The sequence below is a fragment of the Ochotona curzoniae genome, unplaced genomic scaffold (genome assembly GCF_017591425.1).
Source record: "Ochotona curzoniae isolate NIBS_2020 unplaced genomic scaffold, NIBS_Ocur_1.0 contig_54, whole genome shotgun sequence".
Lineage (NCBI taxonomy): Eukaryota > Metazoa > Chordata > Mammalia > Lagomorpha > Ochotonidae > Ochotona > Ochotona curzoniae.
The window spans coordinates 82,411-107,950 of NW_024466464.1; the positions used below are offsets into that span (position 1 = coordinate 82,411).

General features: G+C 50.0%; 1 protein-coding gene across 1 annotated transcript; it reads right to left on the reverse strand.

The window, feature by feature from the left end:
- Window positions 1–5,572: 5,572 nt before the first annotated feature.
- Window positions 5,573–22,658, reverse strand: LOC121162747 (zinc finger protein 157-like). Its single transcript, XM_040989954.1, has 7 exons — window positions 22,148–22,658; window positions 21,667–21,797; window positions 11,814–11,952; window positions 11,482–11,577; window positions 10,873–10,928; window positions 7,113–7,576; window positions 5,573–7,028 (listed from the first exon to the last, which is right to left on the reverse strand). The coding sequence occupies exons 1-7, from the start codon at window positions 22,656–22,658 to the stop codon at window positions 5,705–5,707; spliced, it is 2,721 nt and encodes a 906-aa protein (XP_040845888.1). The 3' UTR covers window positions 5,573–5,704.
- Window positions 22,659–25,540: the final 2,882 nt, after the last annotated feature.

Genomic DNA, 25,540 nt, shown 5'->3' on the forward strand with positions numbered 1-25,540 from the left:
CCTCAGGTGGCAGTTAGGAACACTGAACTCCATAAAATTCCCAGCAGGCTTGGAGAGCAAGGTAAAAGGCCTGGTAAGGGTCATCTCTAACAACTAACAGTTCGGGCCAAGCACTGTAACCTGGCTTAGCATGCTTAGCATGCAGCGGGATCCCATAAGGGCGTTGATTTGTGTCCGGCTGCTCCACTTGCCATCCAGCTCTCTGCCTGTGGCCTGGGAAAGCAGCAAAAGATGGACCAAAACTTAGGGACCCTGCACCCGCATGGGAGATCCACAAAAAGCTCCTGGCTTTGGATTGGCTCAGCTCTGGCCATTACAACCGCTTGGGGAGTGAACCAGCAGATGGAAGATCTTTCTCTCTGCTCTTCCAATAAAAATAAATCTTTAAAAAAAAAACCAATTCACAAGTTTGCAAAACAGAAAGGGATGGTTGTTTGGCTGAGCAGGTAACCCTGCATCCAGTGCCTGCTCAGACACCTGACCCTGGCTTCCTGCTAACGAGCACCCTCGGGAGGCTGCAGGAATGCCTCAGCTACATGAGCACCTGTCACCCGTATGCAAGTCCTGCCTTGTTCTCCACTCCTGCCTTCAGCCTGGCGCAGGCCTGGACATGGCAGACATGTATGGCGTCAATCTGCAGACAGAGCTTGCTTGCTCTCAGATCTTCAATTCTAGAATAGAGAAGGAACTTTCTGTTCACAGAACAAAAACTTATAAAGCTTTCAAAACAATTTCTTGGGCCTGGTGCGATGGCTGTGTCTAAATCCTCACCTTGGGCCCAGCACAGTAGCCTAGTGGCTTATGTTCTCGCCTTGCATGCACCAGGATCCCATATGGGAGCTGGTTCTTATTCTGGCTACTCCACTTTACTTCCAACTCCCTGCTTGTGGCCTGGGAAAGCAGTGGAGGATGACCCCAAGGTCTTGGGACCCTGCACCCCATGTGGGAGACCCAGAAGCTGCTGGCTCCTGGCTTCAGATTGGCTCAGCTCTGGCCATTGCGGCCACTTGGGGAGTGAACCAGCACATGGAAGATCTTCCTGTTTCTCTTCTCTAAAAGATGATTTTCCAATAAAAATAAATCTTTTTTTAAAATTTTAAACCATCACCTTACATGTGCCAGGATCCCATATGGGCACCAGTTCCTGTCCCAGCTGCTCCCTGCTTGTGGCCTGGGAAAGCAGCAGAGGATGGCCCAAAGCCTTGGGGCCCCAGAAGAAGCTCCAGGTTCCTGGCCTCAGATCGGCTCAGCTCCAGCCATTGAAACCACTTGGGGAGTGAACCAGTAGACGGAAGCTCTTTCTCTCTGTCTCTCCTCTCTGTAAATCTGTCTTTCCAATAAAAGTAAACAATAATAATAATAATCTTTTAAGGGAAGAAGGAGAGCAGGGAAGGAAGAGCCCTATGCTTCCAACTCTATAATGTGAAAAAGGTGAATTATACATATTATGTAAGAATTTTTTAAAATTATCTTTGGCTTAATTATAAAGCAGCTTAGTAAAACAGAACCCAAATGAGAAAGAATTAGAGTGCATACAAGCTATGAATCAGGGCTGAAGACTGCAAAGAATACCCCAAAATACTAAACTGTTGGAAACGAGGGCAAAATGGGTCTAGGACAGTCTCCTATTACAAAAAAAAAGAAAGAAAACAAAAAACAAACAAACAAAACCAGACTCCCCTTGGCCTTTCAAAGATCAAAAGTCCCTCGCTGGAGGAGTCAGGCTAGGAGAGGACAAAGGGGCGATGGCTGCACAGGGAACGTGCCCGCTCTGGGCGCCACTGTCCTTCCTAAGGGGTGGGAACACACGGAACGCAGTGACCAGGACGACAGAGAGGCAGTCATGCCCCCCGCCTGCCGGGACACGCTCCCAGGCTCTGCTGAACACCTGGGGCCAGGCACTACCGAACTCTGCGCACTGTGTACCATACATCCGTACCTGTGGGAAAGAAAATATATTAATTAGGCACAGCAAGAGATTAACCACTAATAATAAAACAGCTTGTAGTGATATACTAATATTTCAAATCTATTTTTCTGGAAATTTTCACTTAACATTTTCAGAATGTGGTTGAATGAAACTGCAAAAAGCAAAACCATGAATACACAATGACAACTATATTTAAAATCGGTAAAAAAAAAAAAAATTAGATTTATTACATGGTTTAGGGCCAAGTAGCAATTTGCTGGGAAAATATAGATCCTTACATTACAACAGACCTCGTTTAAAAAAAAATCAGGAGATTTCAGTAACTCGATTTTTATAACATGTCACATGTTCTGGAACCCACGCACTCATCATGCCCGCAACCAGTGTGTCCGGCTGCAGAGACAAGGTGACATCTTCAGCCTGAGAGGAGACAACAGGGACCTTTACATGGGATGACTGTGCAGCGGCACTGTCACTCTTCAGGGACTCGGCTCGGTTCTTCTCCAACGTGGCCTCTGGGAGCTGATTGTATTACCAGTCTTGATCCAAATCCACTGGGTCTAGGGTGATTTTGCTTTTGGCTTTCGGCTAGGAGTTTTCTGATGCTCAAAGTTGTGTGAGAAGACAAGGTAAGGAGGGCTATCCGGCACATCCACCGTGACGGCAGAAAAAGGGAGAAAATGTCTTAATGTTTTATAAAGCTTTTGTATGAAGAGAAATAATGTAACACAGCCCAAAGGGGAAACTCCCTGAACTGTGCTTCTTTCAAACCAAACACACATTATGTCTTCACTACAGGAAGCTTAGAGGACAAGAGCAGCCAATAAAACACCCTTTTGTCCTGCGATTGCCATGCCCAACACGTTCTAGAAAAACATACCCTGCTCAGTAGGAAGCCTTCAGGTGTCACATTACAGGACAGCCTGAGAAACTGACCCGACGGCCCACAGGCAGCCCAGCCCCGGACGGTCAGGTGCCACACTCCACCCCTGCTCGCCAGCCTCAGCCTGCCCGCCCTGAGTCCTGAGATGGGTCAACGGGTACCCTGCCCACTTCAGTTGACCAGGAGTTCCCCGGCCCAGCACTGCTGCACTGCACACAACGAATCATGCCGACAGTGTTTACTTTCTATTACCTTCTAAGTATGCAAGAGTGTACACTGCTATTTCCATCGTCAGGATCTAATGAACGCTGCTGGCAGGCCGCACACACAGGACCATATGAACCTGGCTTAATCCAACTGGGGGCTTGTTCATGCGCAGGTCAGTGACAAGGGGCATAATCCCTTGTATGTAACGAAAAGCAGTAAGATAGTAATATGGTACTTCCTTGAACGTTCTGTTATAAAAAGAACTCTTCAGAAAACTAACCACTAGGTTCGACACTAGCTCCAATTTTGCCATTTTGGCTTCATGTGCGCATGCTCCCAGAACCACTCCAAAGTTGCAGAGATCATGAACACGCAGATTCAGCGTGGCATCCTAACACTGCCAGCTTCTTCAGCGATCCTGATTCTCTAATACCATCTAACACCCATGACTTACTCAAATTCCTCCAACTGCACACAACATATCTAGATAGATAGATTTTTCAGCCAGATATCTTTCAAAGTTCATGTTAACTTTTCTTTTTAGAAACAGTAATATTGCCTTTTAAATGAGCCTGCGCCAGCTGTCATAAAAACATCCTAGATTTGATTTATTGTCCCAACTCAAGCTGCTGCAGTCTCCCCTAAGAGAAACATGAACACTTGATTAAGTTCATATTAAATAGCCCGGCAGGGACCCCTGACCGGGGAACACACTATTCTGTGTTGCACTCCAAGGGGCACATTTGGGGCTGTTGTGATGACTCAACAGGCTAGGCATGCCCCTGCAATCACCAGGATCTCAGTTTGTGTCCTGGCTGCTGCACTTCCCATCCAGCTCCCTGCTTGTGGCTTGGGAAAGCAGTGGAGGACGGCCCAAAGCCTTGGGACCCTGCACCCGTGTGGGAGACCCAGAACAAGCTCCAGGCTCCTGGCCTCAGATCAGCTCAGCTCTAGCTGCTGCAGTAGCTTCCTGCTACTTCCCAGAGAGGGCAGCAGTTGACAGGCACCCACAGGTGAGCTGGATGACAATCCGAGTTCCAGCTCGGCCTAGCTCTGGCTGATGAGGCAAACTGAACATCTCTCTCTGCCACCATGCCCTTCAAACAAGCTTTTAAATTAAAACAAAACAAACAAACAAAAAAAAAACATAGGCAGTGAAAATTGTATTCTCTCCCTTTAATTAGCATAAGGAATTTATGTAAGATTTAGCTTTGAAAGCTGAAAGCATTGTAGTGCCTCTTTTTGTATCATTATAGATTCTGATTTTTGCATACTGAAATGTCAGATCAAGTAAAGCATCATTTTATCATCGCATGGCCTCCAGTGTGGCCAGGGGAAGCGCCTTCCGACCGTGCCCTTCTCTCATCCTGCACTTCCTGGGTTCCCGACCCAGAAGGCCACAGGCTCCCGCAGAGGACCGAGATCGGCAACCTGAGCCGTTCACTCCAGGGCTGCTGCTGCACAGCCCTCAGTGCACGGCAGCAAATGAACACAGAGCAACAGTGACACGTCAACTCACGTTCATCACTGGAGCCAAACCTAAGCAATTTTACAGTCAACTCTCCTGCTCATTTAGCATTTTTGCTTCACACTACTTCACAAAACAGTAATATTACTAGCATGGAAATTAATGACTTTCAACAATGCTTTCTGCCCTGAGACGTACCCTAATAGGGACGGGCAGTCATAATGCTGAACATTAGTCTGCTCAAAGAGCTCCTCTGGGCAACTCAGCTACCAACTGGACACTGCTTTTAAATTCAAAACCTGCTTTTGTTTGAATAGGTGAAACAATTCATTCAAATCCCAACTTCCACAAGGTGTACTCAGGGATGCCCTACTTCCATCCCTGCTCTGACCACAGACCACACTCCTGTTCAACAGGTCTCCGTGTTCTGCTTGGCAGCTTCCCATTCTACTTCGTACTCTGCAGTTAACCCTTGTCTACACAAACAAGCTAAATATGTGGCCATATTTGGGTTCTTACACGAAAAGTAAAATAAGGTATATACTTTACTGTATTTTGCTTCTCTCACTCAATACTACATGTGAGACAAGAGTTTTATCACAGACGTTGCCAAACGCCAGTGGCATCCGGTGTGGATAAACCTGGGGTAAGTTACTAAGCTCTGGGCAGACACTTCCTGGAAACTATGCTGAGTTCCACTAAATCAATCAAATATATACAAAACGCAAGCTGCCCACGAGCCTGCTAACATACATAACTCCTGCTTACCTCAGAGACTCTTCAAGGCCTGTCAGCTTGCTGCTTACATTTCTGTTTTCTAATCCTTTGCTTGTTGCTTTTCTGGAATGCTCTTACAATAAAGACATCTATGTAGTTTCACATCAGATATCAATTACTTGACTAGCAGAAAGATGTGACTTTAAAGGCTCTAATCCTGTGCGCTACCTTCCTCTTGCTGCCGGGCACCGAGGTACAGGCTTGTCTCAGGACCCTCTCCTCACATGAACTCTGATGCTTGGCAAGGCTTGGCCCAATTTTCCCATATTCCTTTCACTCATGGAGAGACAAACCTCAACACCTTGTATGTTTTCAATTAAAGGCTGACTTTATACCTAAAATGGTTCCCACCCAAGCACATCCACAAAGTACCACTTGTGAGTTCTCTCTGGGGTAAGAAAACTTGACGTGACGCAGAATTTCCCACATCTGTAAGAACTTATGGTATCACTCGCGTGTGAATTATCTGGTGACTGCTAAGAGCTGACTTTGTGGAGAAAGTCTTCCCACATTGAGGGCACTCACAGGGTCTCTCCCCCGTGTGCGTCCACTGGTGGGACTTGAGGGCTGACTTCTTACAGAAGGATTTCCCACACCTACTACAGTCATAGGGCTTCTCTCCTGTGTGAGTCCTCTGATGACTGACGAGGTTGGACTTCACGTAGAACGCCTTCCCGCAGTCATTACACTCAAAGGGGTTCTTCCCTGTGTGAGTTCTCTGATGCACGGTGAGGTGGGACTTCATACAGAAAGATCTGTCACACTCATTACACTTGTATGGCTTCTCTTCGGTGTGCGTTCTCTGGTGTATGGTCAGGGCTGACCTGTAGCAGAAGGCCTTCCCACATGCACCACACTCGTGGGGCTTCTCCCCCGTGTGTGTTCTCTGATGTTCGACGAGGTGGGACTTCTGGAAGAAGGTTTTCCCGCACTCACTGCACTCGAAGGGCTTCTCCCCCGTGTGTGTCCGTTGATGCTTGGTGAGGTGCGACTTCTGGAAGAAAGCTTTCCCGCACTCCTTACACTCATAGGGCTTCTCCCCCGTGTGTGTTCTTTGATGTTGACTGAGGGCTGACTTCATATAGAAAGATTTCCCACACTCATTGCATTTATAGGGCTTCTCACCCGTGTGAGTTCTCTGATGTACAGTCAAGGTTGATTTATGGCGAAAGCTTTTCTTACATTCAGTGCATTCATAGGGTTTCTCTTCCGAATGTGTTCTCTGATGATCAACAAGATTTGATTTAATGGAAAACGCTTTCCCACACTCGTTACACACATGGGGTTTCTTCCCAGTATGATCTCTCTGATGAATATTGAGAAGTGATTTCACATAGAATGACCTGTCACACTCATTACACTTATAGGGCTTTTCTCCTGTGTGAGTTTTCTGGTGGACCACTAGGACTGACTTGGTGTGGAAGCACTTCCCACATTCGCTGCATTCATACGGCTTCTCCCCCGTGTGAGTCCTCTGGTGCTTCGTGAGGGCTGACTTCTTATAAAAAGATTTGTCGCATTCGCTGCATTCATAGGGCTTCTCCCCCGTGTGCGTCCGCCGATGCACAACAAGGTCTGAATTCATGGAGAAGGACTTGCCACACTCGCTGCATCCATAGGGCTTCTCCCCTGTGTGAATTTTCCGATGTTTAGTGAGATTTGACTTCATGCAGAAAGCTTTTCCACACTCATCACAGTTATATGGTTTTTCCCCTGTGTGAGTTACCTGATGAGTAATCAGGGCTGACTTATAGCAAAAGGATCTCCCACACTCGGTGCATTTGTGGGGTTTCTCTTCTTTATGCCTGCCCTGATGGACATTTAGGGTTGATTTGTAGTAGAAGGACTTTCCACACTCATTACATTCATATGGTTTCTCCCCTGTGTGGGTTCTCTGATGGTCTTCAAACTGGGACCTCTGGTAGAAAGTTTTCCCACATTCATCGCACTTGAAAGGTTTCTCTCCTGTGTGGGTTTTCTGGTGTTTTGTTAGGTTTGACTTCACACAGAAGGCTTTCCCACATTCCTTACACTCGTAAGGTTTCTCCCCTGTGTGTGTCCTCCGGTGGAGATTGAAGTTGGACTGCGCATAGAAGGATTTCCCACACTCACTGCACTGATAGGGTTTCTCCCCCGTGTGAATCCTCTGGTGGATTTTTAGGGCTGAGTTATGACGAAAACATTTCCCACACTCATCACACACACAGAGCTTCTTTCCTGACTGAATTTTCTGGCGACTTTCACGGCCTGCCTTCGCAGGGGCTGTGACACTTTCCCTGTGTCCACTGGCGTGCTCTTCCAGGCTGCTGCTCTTAGAACCAGTAGATCGCGGTTTCTGAGGAGTTTTTCCACATTGATCATTCTCACGTGGTCTCTCTCTTGTGTGTGTCCTCTGGTGCTGAGTGAGAAGGAACTTCTGGCAGAAAGATTTCTCACAGTGACTACACTTGAAGGCTTTCCTCTCTGTCGTGTGAACGCTAACAGGCCGGGTGAGGTGCAGCTCCCTGACGACATTCTCATTTCCACCGGCCTCATGAGTTTTCCCCGCCGTGCTAACTTCCTGATGTCTAAGGAGCTTTGAGTTCCCACACTCATTAACTTCAGAATGGTTCTCCTTTGTGTGAGAATTATGCTGGACTTCAGGAGTTGACCTGCCACAGGGAGGGTCCCCAGGTTTCTTAGACCCACGCGATGTCTGTTCTCGGAGAACCCACTCACACGTGTTGATGGCTGTCTGCTCAGGGAAGGCCTCTGCACTTGAACTATCTCCTGCAGGTGGCTCCAAAGAAGCAGGAACTCGCTGTTGGTCACGAGGATGCAGAGCCCCCCTGCGCAGGCAGTGCCCATCAGCCTTTTCCCCGGTTGGCACCTTGTCCTGATCACCAAGAGGCACCGCCGAGCCTCCGTTAGTACCACCAGAGTTCTGACGTGAATGATTCTTGTCACTAACACTCGATCCTGACATGCATTTTTGACTCACTCCGCAGGAGTCCGACGGACAAGGTGCTTTCCTTGAAGGAACCAAGTTCGTATGCAGATTAACCGTGTCCTCCGAAACACTCTCCGCAGACAGTGCGGTGCTGAGGGACGCACACGAAGCAGGCCGACCCAGGCGTTCCCGGCTTCTCTTTATTAGGTCATTTAACTGTTGGACTTCTGGAAATGAGAAAAATTAAATGTATTTTAAAAGTATAAACACACTTTTTACATAAGCATGGTTAACTTCATCACTGACTGCCCACTTTCAGGCCCAGCCTCCTTGCAGGAAAGCCTGGTACATGTCTCCACTTTAGAAAATGCAAAGCCGAGAAGCCTGTGCTAGCGTAGAAATGGGAGATGAAAGATAACGATGAACACACACCTGCCGCCTCAAACATGACCTTCAAAGCCGAGAAGAAATTCAGTGCTTGGAACTAAGAGCTCAGAGCAAGGAAACACAGTAAACTGGCAACAGCTATGGACAGAGAGTGGAGAAAACGAGAAGTGAGAGGAAGGGGTGGTTAGGAGACATCCCGGGGGCCAATGGAGGCTGGAACAAACAATCCCTGCGTGCCAGCAGGTAAAACGTACACTGCAGAGGCAAGGCGGTCTCACAGACAGCACGCGTCCATCTCACAAGGCACACGCCTGACACAGCGTCCCTAACTCAGTGAACAAGAGACGGCCACCGGCTGGCACGGTGTTTGTGTTAAACAGATGACTCAAGATACAGGGCAACTGCACGTTCACGGAATGTTGGTGGGAACACATGGATGCTTGAGGTTATGGGGCAGTCACTAAGCCCTGGTAGAACAGGTTTGGTAAGGGTTTCCAAAGGAAAGTGAAAGCGAGGAGGAACTGAGATGAACAGGATATACGATGATGTCACAGTTGTCAAACATGGAAGAAAACTGGAGCCTAATTAAGCAGAGATAAGGAATACGCGGATTTATAATTTGGGGAAGATTATTGCAAAGTTGTTATTTGCCATTCTGACAATAAGGACTGTAACAGCTCAAGTAAAATGAAGAGTGCAGAGGAGAGGAAGTCAGAGGAAGTGGCAGACTTTAACTCCTCTCGCAAAGCAAAGGCTGAGGCTCAGCAGCGGACGCGTGGGGAAGCAGTGCGGAGACGGCCAGTGCGTTCCTGGAGCAGAGACCGACCGTGTGCGCGCCCGCCTGGCGTCACGGTGCGAAGAGCAAGGAACTTCTGAGCTGTTCGGGAAATCCTCTCCTGCTCTACGATCTATTCCCTGGGCATCGGAGTTCAGGGTTATGAACCTACTCCGCTGTGTTTGTGTCTGTAAGTCTTAAACATCCACGTCTTAAACGGATTTTGAAGGACTCTTGCTCAACGGATAACATTTTCTCCATTTACAGAACCTCGCCTTGGCCAGCTTCGCTCACACGGGTGATTCCCACCTGTGCGGAGCTGGCTATGGGCTCTTCATTCTCCCATGGCAACAGGACACAGCATCTCCGCATTGCCACAAGCACAGAGCAAGTGCCGCACGGAAGGCAGGCCCCGGGAAAGCTCGTGGCCTTCGCAGGCGCTCTGGCTGCGCAGGGACACCGTTCCTCCACAGAAACTTCAATATTCACATCTCATAGTCCGGGCATCTGAAGTCTTTCTTTCAAGCTTTAATTCTGTCGGTTCTCACAGGCGAAAGCGAGCACCACAGGGCGCGGAACAGATGCTCCCTTTGCTGTTCCAGCCCCAGGGACCCGCACCGCCCAGGGCTGCTTCACTAACACCAGGAGCCAGGAGCCTGGAGTGGCAGCCGGCCTCCCGCCTGGGTGACAGGGGCACAAGCTTGCACCATCCTTCACTGGTTCTCACAGGCACGACCAGAGACCAAAGTGCAGCAAACGGGACACAAAACATCAGCCAGAGGAGACACTGTGTCCCGGGGGGAGCTTTACCCACAGCACAGTGCCATCCCCAGTTCCAGTGATTCTATTTTATTTGAGCTTACTACTGTGTTTCCACATTTTGGCTCCCAATTCCAGGGCTATTCCCTGTGGGAATCCTGGTTGAAGGGAACCCCTAGAGATCACATCTCCTGGAGGGCAGAGCAGGCTAAGCAACTGGGCTCAAGTCCATCAGGCTCAGACCCGGCTTCATCGCAGACTCAGGGGAAACTGTTTTGCTTCAATAGTAGCAAAAATTAGCATTTATACTCTGGAAAATCCTCTATTTAAAAAAAAAAGATTTTTAAGAAATTTTTCTATTTTAAAGGCAGATTTACAGAGAAAAGGAGAGTCGGAGAGGAAGATCTTTCACCCACTGATTCACTCCCCAAGTGACGCAACAGCTAGAGCTGGCTAATCCAAAGCTTAGAAGACCCAAAGCTTCTTCCAGGTCTCCCACACAGGTTCAGGGTTCCAAGGCTTTGGGCCGTCCTCCACTGCTTTCCCAGGCCACAGCAGGGAGCTGGATGGGAAGTGGGGCCACCGGGATTAAAACTGGTGCCCGTATGGGTTCCCAGAGTGTGCAAGACAAGGACTTTAGCTGCTAGGCTACTGCACCGGGCCCAAAATACATATTTACCAAAAAATAAATAAATAAATAAAACCTGACTCAGTAACTGAAGCCTGCCAAGCTGAGAGCTGAGAATGTCTGGCTCACCGTCACGGCCTTAGAGGCACTCAGCAGTCCTGCAGTGAACAGCTGCACAATGAAAACTAATACCAGAGGCAGAGAGCAGGAAGGGAAGAGCCCACACAATGTACAATAAGGATTCTAGAGAAACTACAGCAAAACTTTCAAATGTGGGCCCGGCACCGTGGCCTAGAGGCTAAAGTCTTCGCCTTCAATGCGCCGGGATCCCATGTGGGCGCCAGTTCTAATCCCAGCAGCTCTACTTCCCATCCAGCTCCCTGCTTGTGGCCTGCGAAAGCAGTGGAGGACGGCCCAAAGCCTTGGGACCCTGCACCCGCGTGGGAGACCCGGAAGAGGCTCCTGGCTTCGGATTGGCTCAGCACCGGCCATTGCGCTCACTTAGGGAGTGAATCATGGGACGGAAGATCTTTCTCTCTGTCTCTCCTCCTCTCTGATATCTGGATATCTGACTTTCCAATAAAAATAAAAAATAAATCTTTGGAAAAAAAAAAAAAAACAATTCTGAGGTCCTCACACAGAAAACACTGGGACAGTGTGAGGGCCCAAAGCCCGAGCCGACCCACCGGGCCTCACTGCCACAGGCTTCCTTATTTAGCCTGGTAATCACCAACTCACTTGAGCAAGTCTGGCCTGCGAGTCCTCTTTCCACTGTCCACGGTTCTTCTCCTCGCTCCAATTTATAGATCACATCTGGTTTGGTGATGTAGCAGCCTGTGAATAAGACACAGGGTCAGAGTGTGAACACATGGAGACAGGCAGGTGATGCTTCAGCAGACGCACATGACAGGTGCCCCAAGGAACCCCTGGTGAGAGCGATCAAACCACATTCCACTGTGCCCACAATGGACCCACCATCTTGGACCCAAGAGAGGCACATTAAATGCTCGGCAGCTCCAAGCGAGGAAACACTGATGCGTCGTAAGGTGTACGCAGAGACAGCGCCTCACCCACAGAGACCAGGTGGCCGTAGGTCTCCAGCATCACATCCCGGTACAGCATCCTCTGAACACCGCTCAGCTGCAGCCACTCCTCCTGGCTGAAGTCCACAGCCACGTCCTCGAACGACACAGAGCCCTGAGCAACAGCCTGCTGGGCAACACGGAAGACATGAGAGGGCAGAACTTAGCAGTGCACCTGGCAACTTTACCAGAAAGGATCAGGCAGGCTACTTTATACTTTGTAAGACAGTGCATGACAGAAATACCCAGGCTATGACCTTACTAATTCAAACACAACGTTCTCACCATGCACCTTGAGACTGTCCTGGTTGAGCTGGAATATCAAACCTGACAATATTGATTCTGTCTACTTTTGAGGAGTTGACTTTTTTTTTGAAGATTTCAAATGTATTTTATTTCTTCAATAATGCAGTATTTTTACTAGCAAAGTGCTTTTACTTGGCATTATTTATGAGCTGGTTTGAAACAAGTCAGCATTTCCCAGCTGGGTCGATCACTGATCTCTCCACTCCTTTGGGGTGACTGCCAACAGGGGAAGGTTCCTTCCTCTTCCTGTCTGTTGCCGTACATGTCCACACAGCAATAGGGAACGTGGCCCCACCAGCCCCCAGATTATTACCACGTCTGTCATGAGAACCAGGTGTGCGTCTCGGCGGCCCTGCCTCGCCACCGCATGCGGAACGCTTCACTTGCAGACCAACTTAGTGCACTTCTGGCCAAAGGAAACATCATGAAACAAAAACACAAATGCTGCAAAGGTAGCTACTATTCTGTTGCAACTTGGCTCCCAGAAGTTTATGAGGCGGTAAGGCGGCAGTGCATCACGGGAACATTTATCCTGTTCTGCAGTATTAAGACAGCTAGGAGAGAATCACCTACAGCCCGCATTTCCTCATCACGTCGGAAAACACAGTTCTACTTCATCAGTGTCAGCTTGAGCTTCATGGAACAGCACACACTTCTTCATGAACACACAGTTAATGGCACAGTAACACGAGCAAAGCGCGGATCAGGGGCCGGATCCCGGAGATGCCAGCTTGACAACCAGCTGCTCCACTCCCTGCCAATGTGCCCAAGAAAGTAGCAGATCATGGAAACCACAATAAATGATAAAGAACTCTTGAAATGGCTGGAGCCAAGCGGATCCAAAGCCAGGGGGCCACACGGGAGACTGTGTGGAGTTTCAGGCCCAGCTGGGCCCAGCCCTGGCTGGTGTGGCCACCATGAAGAGAATCACTGATGGCAGGTCTTTGTCTCTCCCTGTCTATGACTTTTAATAAGTGTTAAAATAAAAAGCAATGAATTGAATAAAATGAAAACAATATATAAAAATTTGTGGGACACAAAGCCATACACTTAGGAAATTCACAGCACTAAGACACTCCACAATCAACGTACCCTCCTTCCACCCTGGGAAACTAGAAAAGGAATGAACTCCATCTAAGAACTCACAAGAAAATAACAAGAGAACACAAAACAGAAAAGTATTCTTTTAATTATCAATTAATCTTTCAAGTCTTTAGCAATACTGAACAGAAGAGGGGCAACAACAAACTGCCAATATGCGGAAGGAGAGCCAACATTACTAGAAATCCGGCAAATACAAAAAAGGAAAGAAAATGCTAAAAATAACAAAAGAAGGGACCAGTGTTGTGCTGAAACAAGTTAAGCCACTGCCTGTGATGCTGGCATCCCGTCTGGGCGCCAGTTCAAGTCCCAGCTGCTCCACTTGTGGTCCAGCTCCCTGTGAAGCTGTCCGAGAAAGCAGCGAGCATGGAGCTTTAGCACCTGGCCGCTCTGGCTTCAGCCTGCTCCAGCCCTCGCTGTTGTGGCCATTCAGGAGTGAAACAGGAGATGGAGGATCTTTCTCTTTTTAAGATGTATTTGCTTTTATTTGAAAGGCAGCTTTACAAATGAGAGACAGCCAGAGCAATCTTTCACCCACCGGCTCACTCCCCAAATAACTGTGTGGCCGGAGCTGGGCCGACCTGAAGGGGGCAACCAGGAGCTTCTTCCGGGTCTCCCACATGGGTGCAGGGGCCCAAGCACGTGGGCCGTCCTCCACTGCTTTCCCAAACACAGCAGCAGGGAGCAGGATCACAAGTGGAGCAGCTGGGATTCAAACCAGTACCCATATGGCATGGAGGCACCACAGGCAGACGTTTAACATATTAGTCATGGTGTTAGCCCCAGAAGATTTCCTAACTCTGCCTTTCAAACAAATAAAACAAATCTTAAAAAAAAAACTGAAACACATCAGAAAATGTCTTAGAAGACACACATTAGCAGAGGTCACTAAGAACAAGCAATCTGATTATCTAGCAAAGAAATCAAATTTGTAGTTAATAAACTCCACACAAAGAAAGCTCTAAAATCTTACTTGAAAGGCAGAGACAAAGAGAGAAAGTGCACTCAGCATCCCACAGAGCCAAGCTGGCCCTGCCAAAGCGAGTGTGCTGAAACCCACTCGAGGTCTCCCACACAGCTGGCATATGCTGCCACAGCTGTCTCCCAAGGGGCACTACAGCAAGAGGCTGTGATGAGACAGGATGAAGGTGTGCCAGCTGCCCACACCACTGTCCAGAGACAACTTCATGGAGGAAGCCCACCAAGCATCTAATGGAGACAGCAGGGCTGCCGCTGTTGCATGGCTGGTAGGGCTATGTGTGATGCCAGCATCTGCTCTGTGTGCTGGTTCAAGTCCCAGCTGCTCTGCTTCTGATACTGGCCTGGCCCAACCAGTATAGCCAGCTGGGGAGTAAAGCTGTGGATGGAAGATCTATCTCTCTGAACTTCTCTCAGATAAATAAATCTCCGAGGAAAAAAAAAGGACACAGTATCAATTCTACATTAAACTTGCCCAGGACTGCAAACAAATAGCCGTGTACTAACTGCAATAAGTAAAATCAAACTGTAGACCTGTGGGTGACACAGCTTAGAAACCTGCCCCAAAGAGCAGAATCTGACAACCAGCAGTACAATGACCAAGAGCAAAAAAAGAGACAGAGGCACAATGAACATTACTGAAAACGCCCCTGCAAAGGAGCAAAACCCTATGCCAACCTCAGAGTTCACTGCAGAAGACATCAAGAAAATGGGGGATACAGAATTCAAAACATTTGTTATAAAACTTCTTATCAACAACGAGAAGCACATGAAGCAGGCATTCAAGGAATTCAAGGTATATGTCACACTGGAAATGAATCAAATAACACCTGATATATCAAAAATTCAGAATACAATGGAGCAGATTAAAAATACAGTGGGGTCTCCAAAACAGAATGAAGCAAGCAGAAGAAAAAATCTCAGAATTGGAAGATATCTCCTGTCATCAGGAGGAAGCAAACAAAAAGCTGGAAGCAGAGATGGATCAGGCCAAAAAAAGTATTCAAGAACTGAAAGACACTATCAAGAGGCCAAATATAAGAGTTATGGGAGTCCCGGAAGGTACAGAAAGAGAAGATGCGTTTTAAAATGTATTCAATGAAATAATAAGGGAAAATTTCCCTAATCTAGAGAAAGAACTAGGAAACAAGATCCAGGAGGGACACAGAACTCCAAAAAGGGTTGACCAAAAGTAATCATCACCAAGACACATGATAACCAAGCTCTCTTCAATTGAACATAAGGAAAAGATCCTTAGACATGCATATGGAAAAAAATCAACCGATAGATAAAGGAATGCCAATTAAACTCACAGGAGATCTCTCACAGGAAACTCTACAGGCAAGAAGAATAGCACAGCATATTCCCAATTCTTTTTTTTTTAAGATTTATTTTTATTATTATTTTTTTATTGGAAAGGCGGATATACAGAGAGAAGAGACAGAGAGGAAGATCTTCCGTCCAATGATTCACTCCCCAAGTGAGCACAACAGCTGGTGCTATGCCGGTCCGAACCCAGGAGCCTCTTCCGGGTCTCCCAGGCGGGCGCAGGGTCCCAAAGCTTTGGGCCGTCCTCGACTGCTTTCCCGGGCCACAGGCAGGGAGCTGGAAGGGAAGCGGGGCTGCCGGGACTAGAACCGGTGCCCATATGGGATCCCGGGCGTGCAAGGCAAGGACCTTAACCACTGCGCCACAGCGCAGGGCCCTATTCCCAATTCTAAAAGCAAAAAAAAAAAACGTCAGCCCAGGATAACATACCCAGTAAAACTTTCCTTTGTCTTTGAAAATTAAATAAAATTCTTCCACAGTAAAGAAACATTAAAAGAATACGCCTCTTCTAAACCTGCCCTACAAAGGATACTTAAAGATGTTCTCCTGACAGAGAAGAGGAATAGTGTCCACCAAAGCCAAAGTAAATGTGAAGAACATCTCAGTAAAATAAGAGCAGAAGTTTGAGTCAATGAACAACCCATTGCTAAAATGACAGGACCAAATTACCATCAATTTTATTAACCCTGAATGTAAATGGCTTAAACTCATCAATTAAACATCACAGATTAGTAGACTGGATTAAAAAACAAAACCCATCGATTTGTTCTCTACAGGAGACACATTTCACCAACAAAGATCAGCAGAAACTGTATCTCATGGGTTTTGATTTTTTTTGTGTTAGTTTCATCTCTTCAAAACACTTTCTTGGGCCCAGCAGTGTGGCCTAGCAGCTAAAGTCCTTGCCTTGAACACGCCTGGATCCCACATGGGCGCCAGTTCTAATCCCAGCAGCTCCACTTCCTGTCCAACTCCCTGCTTGTGGCCTGGGAAAGCAGTTGAGGATGGCCCAAAGCCTTGGGACCCTGCACCCGTGTGGGAGACCTGGAAGAAGTTCCTGGATCCTGGCTTCAGATCAGCACAGCACTGGCCATTGCACTCACTTGGGGAGTGAATCGTGGGATGGAAGATCTTCCTCTCTGTCTCTCCTCCTCTCTGTATCTGTATATCCGACTTTCCAATAAATAAATAAATCTTTAAAAAAAACAAAAACACTTTCTTCTGATTTCAATGACTCATAGATCATACAGTAGCATCATTTTCTTCAAGGTTTCTGATTTTCATTTCTTCAGCAGCATATTAGTCATTCAGTGGTATGTTATTTAACTTCATGGCATTGTTAATTTCTTTTTTTTTTTCCTTTCTGTTGTTGATTTTGTATTGTGGCTTTTCATTTAAGGGGATGTATAGTAACTGTGTAATGGAGACTATTAGATCCAGATGTGAGGATACAATGCAGTATGCATCTCTACTTCCAGATCAAAGATGGACTCCCATTGAAACTGCTTACTATATCTTGACAATAGGATATTGGACTCTCTGCCGTTGTCCATGTCCACAATGATGGACATACGACTGTGTATAAAGAAGTATACTATAGTAATGATATAGGGGAACTCGGAGAGGGGGGAGGAAATTGGGGAGGGAATAAGGGAAATCCCAGGGTCTATGGAATTGTATCATAAAATGATAATAATAAAAAGAAGTAAAATTTTAAAAAAAAAAAACTTATCCAAAGAAACAAGAAGACACCCCATTTCATTCCAAACATAGTCTGCAATAGTAACAAATTGAAATTGGAACCAAAGTTTCCAATAGATGAAAAAACCTACTTGGCCATACCCAACATTGATTCTTACTCTTAAAGAAAGAAAGAAAGAAAATAATAATTAATTAATTTCAGGAAACAATATAGGAATAAAAGGAGACACAGGTCATGATACCTGGGAAGGCAGCATCCCACATGGGCACTGGTTTTGAGTTCCACCATGCCATAGCATCAGACCCAGGAATAAATTTTTTTAACTAGATAAAAGGCATTCACACACACACAAAAAAAAAATCTATGGCTGTAATCACAGAAACTGTCAAAGGCTTAGTGCTGGACCTGGTGTGGTAGCCTAGCAGCTAAAGTCTTCACCTTGCATGTGCCAGGATCCCATATGGGTGCCGATTTGTATCCCGGCTGCTCCACTTCCCAACCAGCTCCCTGCATGTGGCCTGGGAAAGGAGTAGAGGATGGCCCAAAGCCTTGGGACCCTGGACCTGCAAGGGAGACCCACAAGAAGCTCCTGGCTCCTAGCTTTGGAATGGCTCAGCTCTGGCCATTACAGCCACTTGGGGAGTGAACCAGCAATGGAAGATATTTCTCTCTCTCCCCTTCTCTCTTTAGATCTGCCTTTCCAATAAAAAGATAAATCTTTTAAAAGAGAGAGAGAGAGAGAGAGAGAAAGAAAGAAAGAAAGAAAGAAAGAAAGAAAGAAAGAAAGAAAGAAAGAAAGAAAAGAGAAGAGAAAAGAAAAGAAGGAAGGAAAGAAAAAAAAAAGCCTAGTGCTGTTCCATTTCTATTTTCAGAATGAAAGAACAAAAGTCCTGCCTGTTAGGATGCTGGGATGCCTGCGGCCCACCTCAGGGTGTCCACGGCGCACCTCAGGGTGTCCATGGCGCAGCTCAGGGTTCCACGGCGCAGCTCAGAGTGCCTGGCAGGGATACAGCGCTCTAGCTCCTGACCTTGCTTCCCACTAATGGGGACCCTGAGAGGCAGCGGTGAACAGCTCAAGTAACTGTGTCCCCGATAACCTAAGTAAGAGACCCAGAGTGAGTTACTGCTGCAGGCTTTGGCCCAGTCACGCCCTGGCTATGACAGGCACTTGAGGTGCCAATCAGCAGATGGGAGCTCACTACCCCTTTCTCTTTCTACCTGTCTTTCTTCCTCTCAAATCATTATCATCATCATCAAAGATGACACATTTTACCACTCCCATTTAGCACTTTACTAAAGGTTCTAGTCAATGCAGTAAATAACACACACTACAAATCAGAAAACCTTGCAAATGGCCTCATCTACGGAGAAAATCCTACAGAACTGCAAAAGCCACCAGAATGAATTTAAGATGATCACAGGACATAATATGAATATATACGATTCAATCAACATCCGTTTAAGAGTAATGAACAACTGGGACTGGTGTGATGGCCTAACTGGTTAATCTTCCACTGCTAGTGCCAACATTCCATATGGATGCCACTTTGTGTCCCAGCTCCCTGCTAGTGGTCTAGCAAAAGCAGTGGGGAAGAAGGGCCCCTGCACACACGTGGGAGACCCCAAAGAAGTTCCTAGCTTCAAATCAACTCAGCTTCTGCCATTAAGGCCATCTTGGAAATGAACTAGCAGACAGAAGATCTGTCTCTTCATCTCCCTGAATCTTTCAAATAAATACATCTTTAGGGGGAAAAAAAGCATTTGAGAACTTCAACACCCTTTTGTAATAACAACATTAGAAGCTAAATCTACCTCCACAGAACAGAAAGGCCCTGCAGGACGCTCAGCCCTATGGATTAAGCCACTGCAGACTCTGAGCAGCTTTGAAACAACTAACATAGCTCTAAAAAACCGCCTAATGGTTAGGATGGCCACGTCCCTCATGTGGGATTTAATCGATCCCAGCTCCGGCTCCTATAAAACAACCCAACACTAGGGCCGTGGGAGAGGAGGCCCCGTGGCCCGATGGCATGGAGGTACGCAGGCCGGAAGCCCCGAGCCCAGGCTGCAGAGAGCACAGAGCACGAGAGAAGCCTGGCAGAGCAAAGGACGGGAGTTCAGGGTGCAGACCCAGGGAGGAAGGAAGGAGAGAGGACAAAAGGCAAACAAGGAATCAGTGCAGCAGCCAGACACAAACAAGAGTCTGAAAGTGGGTCAACTGTGAAATATCCCAGGAAGAGAAGCTCTGGAAAGATCTCCTGGACTCTCCTGCAAGGTTAAAATTAGGTTTAAGAAAAAATCACAGGTTTGGCTTGTTTGACAGAAAGAGAAGACGCCACAGACCTTCCATCTACTCATTCACTCCCCAAATGGCTATGAAAACCAGGGCTGGGCGAGGCCAAAACCCGGAGCCAGGAACTCCACGCAGCTCTCCTCTAGGGGCGGCAGAGGCCAGCTGCCCGGGCCAGCACCCCCTACACTCCCAGGAACTCTAACAGGAGACAAGCTGAGAAGCAGAGGCACCTGGCTCCGCACTGGGACACAGGACGTGGGCACCTCAGGTGGCAACTTAACACGCGGTGCCACAGTGCTTGCCCCATGACCGAGCTCTATCAGGACGTAGCCAGCAGATGATGTGCAACAAGAAGACTGCATACAGCAGACCACAATGAATGGGCACAGAGACAACTGCGTCCCAGCGCTCAAAACAAACTCCTCACGGTGACCAAGAGACAGGAACAGAGGCACAGAGCGCGGCATACGCAACATGCGCATTTGCAAAGCACTCACTCATCAGAAAGAATGAAGCAGTGCTGCACTGTATGGACAAACCCTGGAGAATCTGATTAGTCAAAGGACCAGTCCCCCATGATTCCATGCACGTCACATAACTAGAACACAGAATCACCAAAGAAAGATCTCTGTCCTCTGGTTCTTTTCCCAGCTGCAACTGAAACTGAGCCCACCTGAAGCCAGGAATCAGGAGCCTCTTCTGGATCTCCCACGTGGGTGCAGTGTTTCAGAGCTTTGGGCCGTCCTCCACTGCTTTCCTAGGCCACAGGCAGGAAGTTGAATGGGAAGTGCAGCAGCCAGGATATGAACCAGCGCCCATATGGGCTCCCAGGCATGCAAGGTGAGGATTTAGCTACTTAGCCATTGTGCTAGACCCAAGCAACTACTCTTAATAAAGCTTTTGTTTTGTTTTCAAATTTTTATTAATTTTTATTTGAAAGGTGAACGGAAGAGAAAAAGACCGTGGTCTTGAATCTGCTGGTTCACTTTCCTAGTGCCTACACCTGCCGGGGAGGAGCCAGGTGGAAGCCAGGAGCCCCTCCAGGTCACGCGATGGCAGGGACCCGCGTACCTGTGCCACCGCTTGCTGCTGCCAAGGTACACACGTGCACGAAGTTGGAATTGGACACAAAGTGAGGCCTCTGCATTGGGATGCAGGAGTCGCAACCATCGAGGTAACCACCACACCAAACACTCACCCTGGGTAAGGGGCCGTTAGAGGAAAATGTTTCGCGGAGTAACAAGCAGTGATGTCTGTACAACTGGGAAAACGATTCATTCTGCTGAATTATACACACTCCTGAACAACAATATTGGGAGAGTTCGTGTTACCTAGATGGTATCACAATCTAAAACCTCGGAGAGTTCAGAAACTGACCAAAAGCGTGTGCTGTCTCGGCCACGCAGGTTACAGTCCCACGGCCTGCCCCTTGCATTCTCCTGTAGAGTTCTAGGTTCCGACCCAAGCTCAAAACAGAGCAGGTTCAGAAAGCTGTCCACTGAGTGCCCATGTTATCATGCCCAGATGATCTGCAGCTGTGCCCATCACTCTCAACGGGCACCTGGGCCACCGGAAGCCCCTGCAGGTCCCTGACTCCAGAGCCCAGTGCCGGCGGGACCTGTCCTCAGAGGGCCTGGTGGGCTGTCAAAGGAACAGACAAATCTGTCACCCCGCTCGCCTGGCTAGGCCCCAGACCCACTCTCCTTCATGGCTACCTCTGCCTGCAGCCAGCGACCTGAAGTGGCCTCTTTTTTTTTTTTTAATGACTCAAAAGGCACAGACAGACAAGGAGAGAACAGAGGTTCCCAGCTGTGGTCAGGCAGCGGCCTGAATGCCTTCAACAGCTGGGGATGGACCACACCAGAGCCGGGAGTAAGGACACATCCAGGTCTGCCCTACAGCTAAGCACGGACCCCACCGCCTATGGCCCCCAACACTGAGCATCAGCAGAAGTCGGAACCAGAACTGGAGCCAGCATTCAGGCCCACACACTCCGACCGTGGACGCAGCTGTCCCGAGGGGTGCCCCTCTGCAGGGCTTTCCAAACTCCCCCTTAGTGTGGACACGTGGCGCTTCCGACAGCCATACCTCCCCCCCGGAAAACGAAACAGGGAAGGCAAGAGCCCACGCACCAGCGGCTGGCTCATTTCCCAATGTTCCTCCAAAGGCACCAAAACCAAAAAGCAGCAGAGCCACGGCCGGCTCCGTCCCGGGGACAGCTTGCCCACCGCCCGGTGGCCTTTCTCCGGGGTACACAGCAAACCTGGAAGGGGAGAAAAAGAGGGACCTACGTGAGAGATCGGGCCGGTCCCGCACCTGTTGAGTCACTGGCCCACGGGAGCCGCGACCCTGTACAACCACAGGGCTGGGGAGGGGGACCAGGGAGCCTCCACGTGTGGACACACAGTCAGACCGCCCCAAGCCTTCCTCGGGACGCGGCGGGGCGGCGGGCGCGGTGCACCTGCTGCAAGGCAGCGGCTGGAGCAGAGCAGGCAGGATGTCCCGCGGGCAAGCAGCTTCCCCACGAGGCCCACCTGGGCCCTCGACCCCGTCCCGAAGCTCTCAGTCCGCCCCCTCCTCCTCCCTGCAGCAGAGCACGGGGAACAGACTCACTTTTATCTCGAACCTTCCTCGGGCCGGGCTGCGGCCGTCCACTGGCCGGACGCGCCACGACCACCTCGGCGGAGCCGACCCCCGGGACGCGAACCTTGCGAGGCCTCACGCGCAGGCCACGGCCGCGCGGGGATGGCTGTGAGGGGGACGAGGGACCCCGACGGCGACGCCCCCCACCCCCTCCACACGCCGCGGAAGGCGGTCCGACGGGCGCGGTTTCGTTCCGTCCTCGGTTCCCGCCCTCACAGAGCTTCGGCGCCCGCGACCCCCTCCGCAGCGCCCGCCGGCCACACGCGCCAACCCCACGCGCGACCACGCCCGAGTAGGCCTCGACCCCCGGCGCCGCCTCGCTGAGGAGAACGAGCGCCTGCGCACAGGGCCCGGCCGCGGGGGCGGGGCCCGGGCGGCTGGACACGCCCCTCCCCGCGCGCCACGCCCCGGCCACGCCCCCTCCCGGGCCCTGCTGCAGGCCGCCTCCCTTGCCCCCCACTGCACCCACCACCCCACCCATGCGCCTCCCCTGCCCCCCACTGCACCCACCACCCCACCCATGCGCCTCCCCTGCCCCCCACGGCACCCACCACCCCACCCATGCGCCTCCCCTGCCCCCCACGGCACCCACCACCCCACCCATGCGCCTCCCCTGCCCCCCACTGCACCCACCACCCCACCCATGCGCCTCCCCTGCCCCCCACGGCACCCACCACCCCACCCATGCGCCTCCCCTGCCCCCAGCCCAACACCCCGACCCAGCCCGGGGTGACTGGAGTGTGCCTGTGTCCAGCCGCGAGTCTGGCACTCCTGCACAGTCAGGAATGTGTGCAAATATTGTCACTATATTATGAGCCCAAATATTTCAAGGATACTACTTGTCAGTTCAACCAGTGAGCACTCGCCCTCCAGAGCCTAGAGCAACAGATGCTTCTGTCAGTGATTTTTGGCATGCAAATATTTACTTTTTCTCTGAAGATTTATATAGAGAAATAGATCTTTATCTGCTCAGTCACTTCCCGGATGGCCAGAACCACCAGGGCAGGGGAGCCTCATCCAAGACCCCCACTGGATGCAGGGACCCAAGCACTTGGGCCCTCTTCTGTTCTTACCCCAGGAACATCCACAGGTGGTGGGAAGGACGTGGAGCAGCTGGGTCACAGACTAGAGCCCACACGGGATGCTGGGATGCCACCATTGTAGGGAGGTACTTCACCCTGCTCTTGCCTTCACCCATTGGTCCAGCCGACTCTGAAGGTTACTCTAGCAACTTGTTCAGCAACCGTCTTTGTTCACAAACTCTGACTTTTCTGCATGGGCTTTATTCATCTCAGTCACTTCTGACATTCACAACAGCTTTCACATTTGCCAAAACACCAAACTCAAACTCACTTTGGCTTTTTTTTAAATTTTTCTCCCAATTTTGTCCCAGCTCCAGGCAGCCTAAACAGCAGCTCCCGCAGTGAACGCTTACTCCCACTGTTCAAATGCCACTTTCTGAGGTCACCCACTCATGTTCCTCTGGGAATCCCAGGTGTGGTGCCTGCCCCGTGAGCACCTGCAGAAGTCAGGGCGAGGTCGGGCAGAGGCTTCCGGTGCTAAAGGCCTGGCTTTGTTCCTAACCTTGCTGGTGTGCGTCCTGAGAGGCAGAAATGATGACCCATACACTTGGTTCCCTGCTACTCACAGGTGATCTTGGAATTATGCTCCAAGTTTGCAGCTCCTGGCTTTAACCTGGTCCAGTCCCACTTTACAAAGTGACCCAGGGTCTAACACAATGGCTCAATGGCTAAATCCTCTCCTTGTATACAGTGGGATTCCATATGGACACCTGTTCCTGTCCCGGCTGCTCCACTTCCCATCCAGCTCCCTGCTTATGGCCTGGAAAAGCAATAGAAGATGGTCCAAAGCCTTAGAACCCACCCCACATGGGGGAACCAAAATATTACACAACCACGAAAAGGAAGTACTGTTTGCTATGGACAGCCAAACTTTGAAAATATGTCATTAACAGACTGTCTGCCCCCAGTGCTCACTTGTTACATGATGATTCCAGCCAACTCAAGTGCCCAGAACAGGCAAATCCACACGGAAAATAGTGGTTGACTGGGATCGTGCAAGGGGGTAGGAGGAATACAGGGGCTCCTTGTGCGCTGGGTGTTTCTGTAACTAGACTAAGATGGTGGCATGTGAACACACTATATAAATAAATAATACATAACTGAACTATTTGAAAGGCAGAGCAACAAAGAAAAAAGATGTTCCATCCACTGGGTCACTCCCCCAGAGCCTGGAACCTTCACCTGCTCCTGGGTCTCCCACACAGGTTCCAGGGCCTGAGCCCTCAGGCCAGCTTCTGCTGCTTCCCGGGTGTGCTGGCAAGGAGAACACAGGATTCCACCTGGGGCTCAGCTAGTGGGGGGCGCTGCACTGTGGTCCCAGAAACAGTTCCTTTGACCTTGCATCCACTTCACCTCTGTCCACAAACCGAGAACCTGCAAGAGGTCGTCCCATGGGTTGGGGATCCCAGTGCTCATAGGAGCTTGGCAGGAAACATTTCTGTGGTCTCCATGGAGAAGGACCAACGTGGTGTCACCCAAAGCATCTGAGACCCTGGAGAAAACATCGCCCATCACATCTGCCAGGGGAATATGCCTGCCCCACCAGCTTCCCGGACTGTCCAGCATGGAGACGTAAATGTGGAACCCATGAGGTTGGTTGCCTGCCTGACCCCCATGGGGCTTCCTGGCAGCAAGGACTCGGGGAGAGGAGGTGCTTATACTGTCCGAACTCTTCCACGGCGCCCACCTGGGCTGCACTTCCCAGGGATCCAGTGAGAAACACTGAGGTGCAGTCCAACAGAAGATGGGAATGCTGACTGGGGTGTGGACGCGCCTGGGGTGTGGACGAGGCTGGGGTGTGGACGAGGCTGGGGTGTGGACGTGCCTGGGGTGTGGACGAGGCTGGGGTGTGGACGCGCCTGGGGTGTGGACGAGGCTGGGTGTGGACGAGCTGGGTGTGGACGAGGCTGGGGTGTGGACGAGGCTGGGGTGTGGACGAGGCTGGGGTGTGGACGCGCCTGGGGTGTGGACGAGGCTGGCGTGTGGACGCGCCTGGGGTGTGGACGCGCCTGGGGTGTGGACGCGCCTGGGGTGTGGACGCGCCTGGGGTGTGGACGAGGCTGGGGTGTGGACGAGGCTGGGGTGTGGACGCGCCTGGGGTGTGGACGAGGCTGGGGTGTGGACGTGCCTGGGGTGTGGACGAGGCTGGGGTGTGGACGAGGCTGGGGTGTGGACGCGCCTGGGGTGTGGACGCCTGGGGTGTGGACGTGCCTGGGGTGTGGACGTGCCTGGGGTGTGGACGAGGCTGGGTGTGGACGAGGCTGGGGTGTGGACGTGCCTG

What these genes read in the sequence shown, in the direction of transcription:
- LOC121162747 (XM_040989954.1), bottom strand. Translation starts at nt 22,658, where the DNA reads ATGGGTGGGGTGGTGGGTGCAGTGGGGGGCAAGGGAGGCGGCCTGCAG. An exon ending in GAGGAAGGTTCGAGATAAAA is followed by an intron (nt 21,798 to 22,147) that starts GTGAGTCTGTTC and finishes CTCCCCTTCCAG; the next exon opens with GTTTGCTGTGTACCCCGGAG. An exon ending in GAATGTAATGAGTGTGGAAA is followed by an intron (nt 7,029 to 7,112) that starts GTCCTTCTACTA and finishes CGAGTGTGGGAG; the next exon opens with ATCCTTTTGCTATAAGTCAG.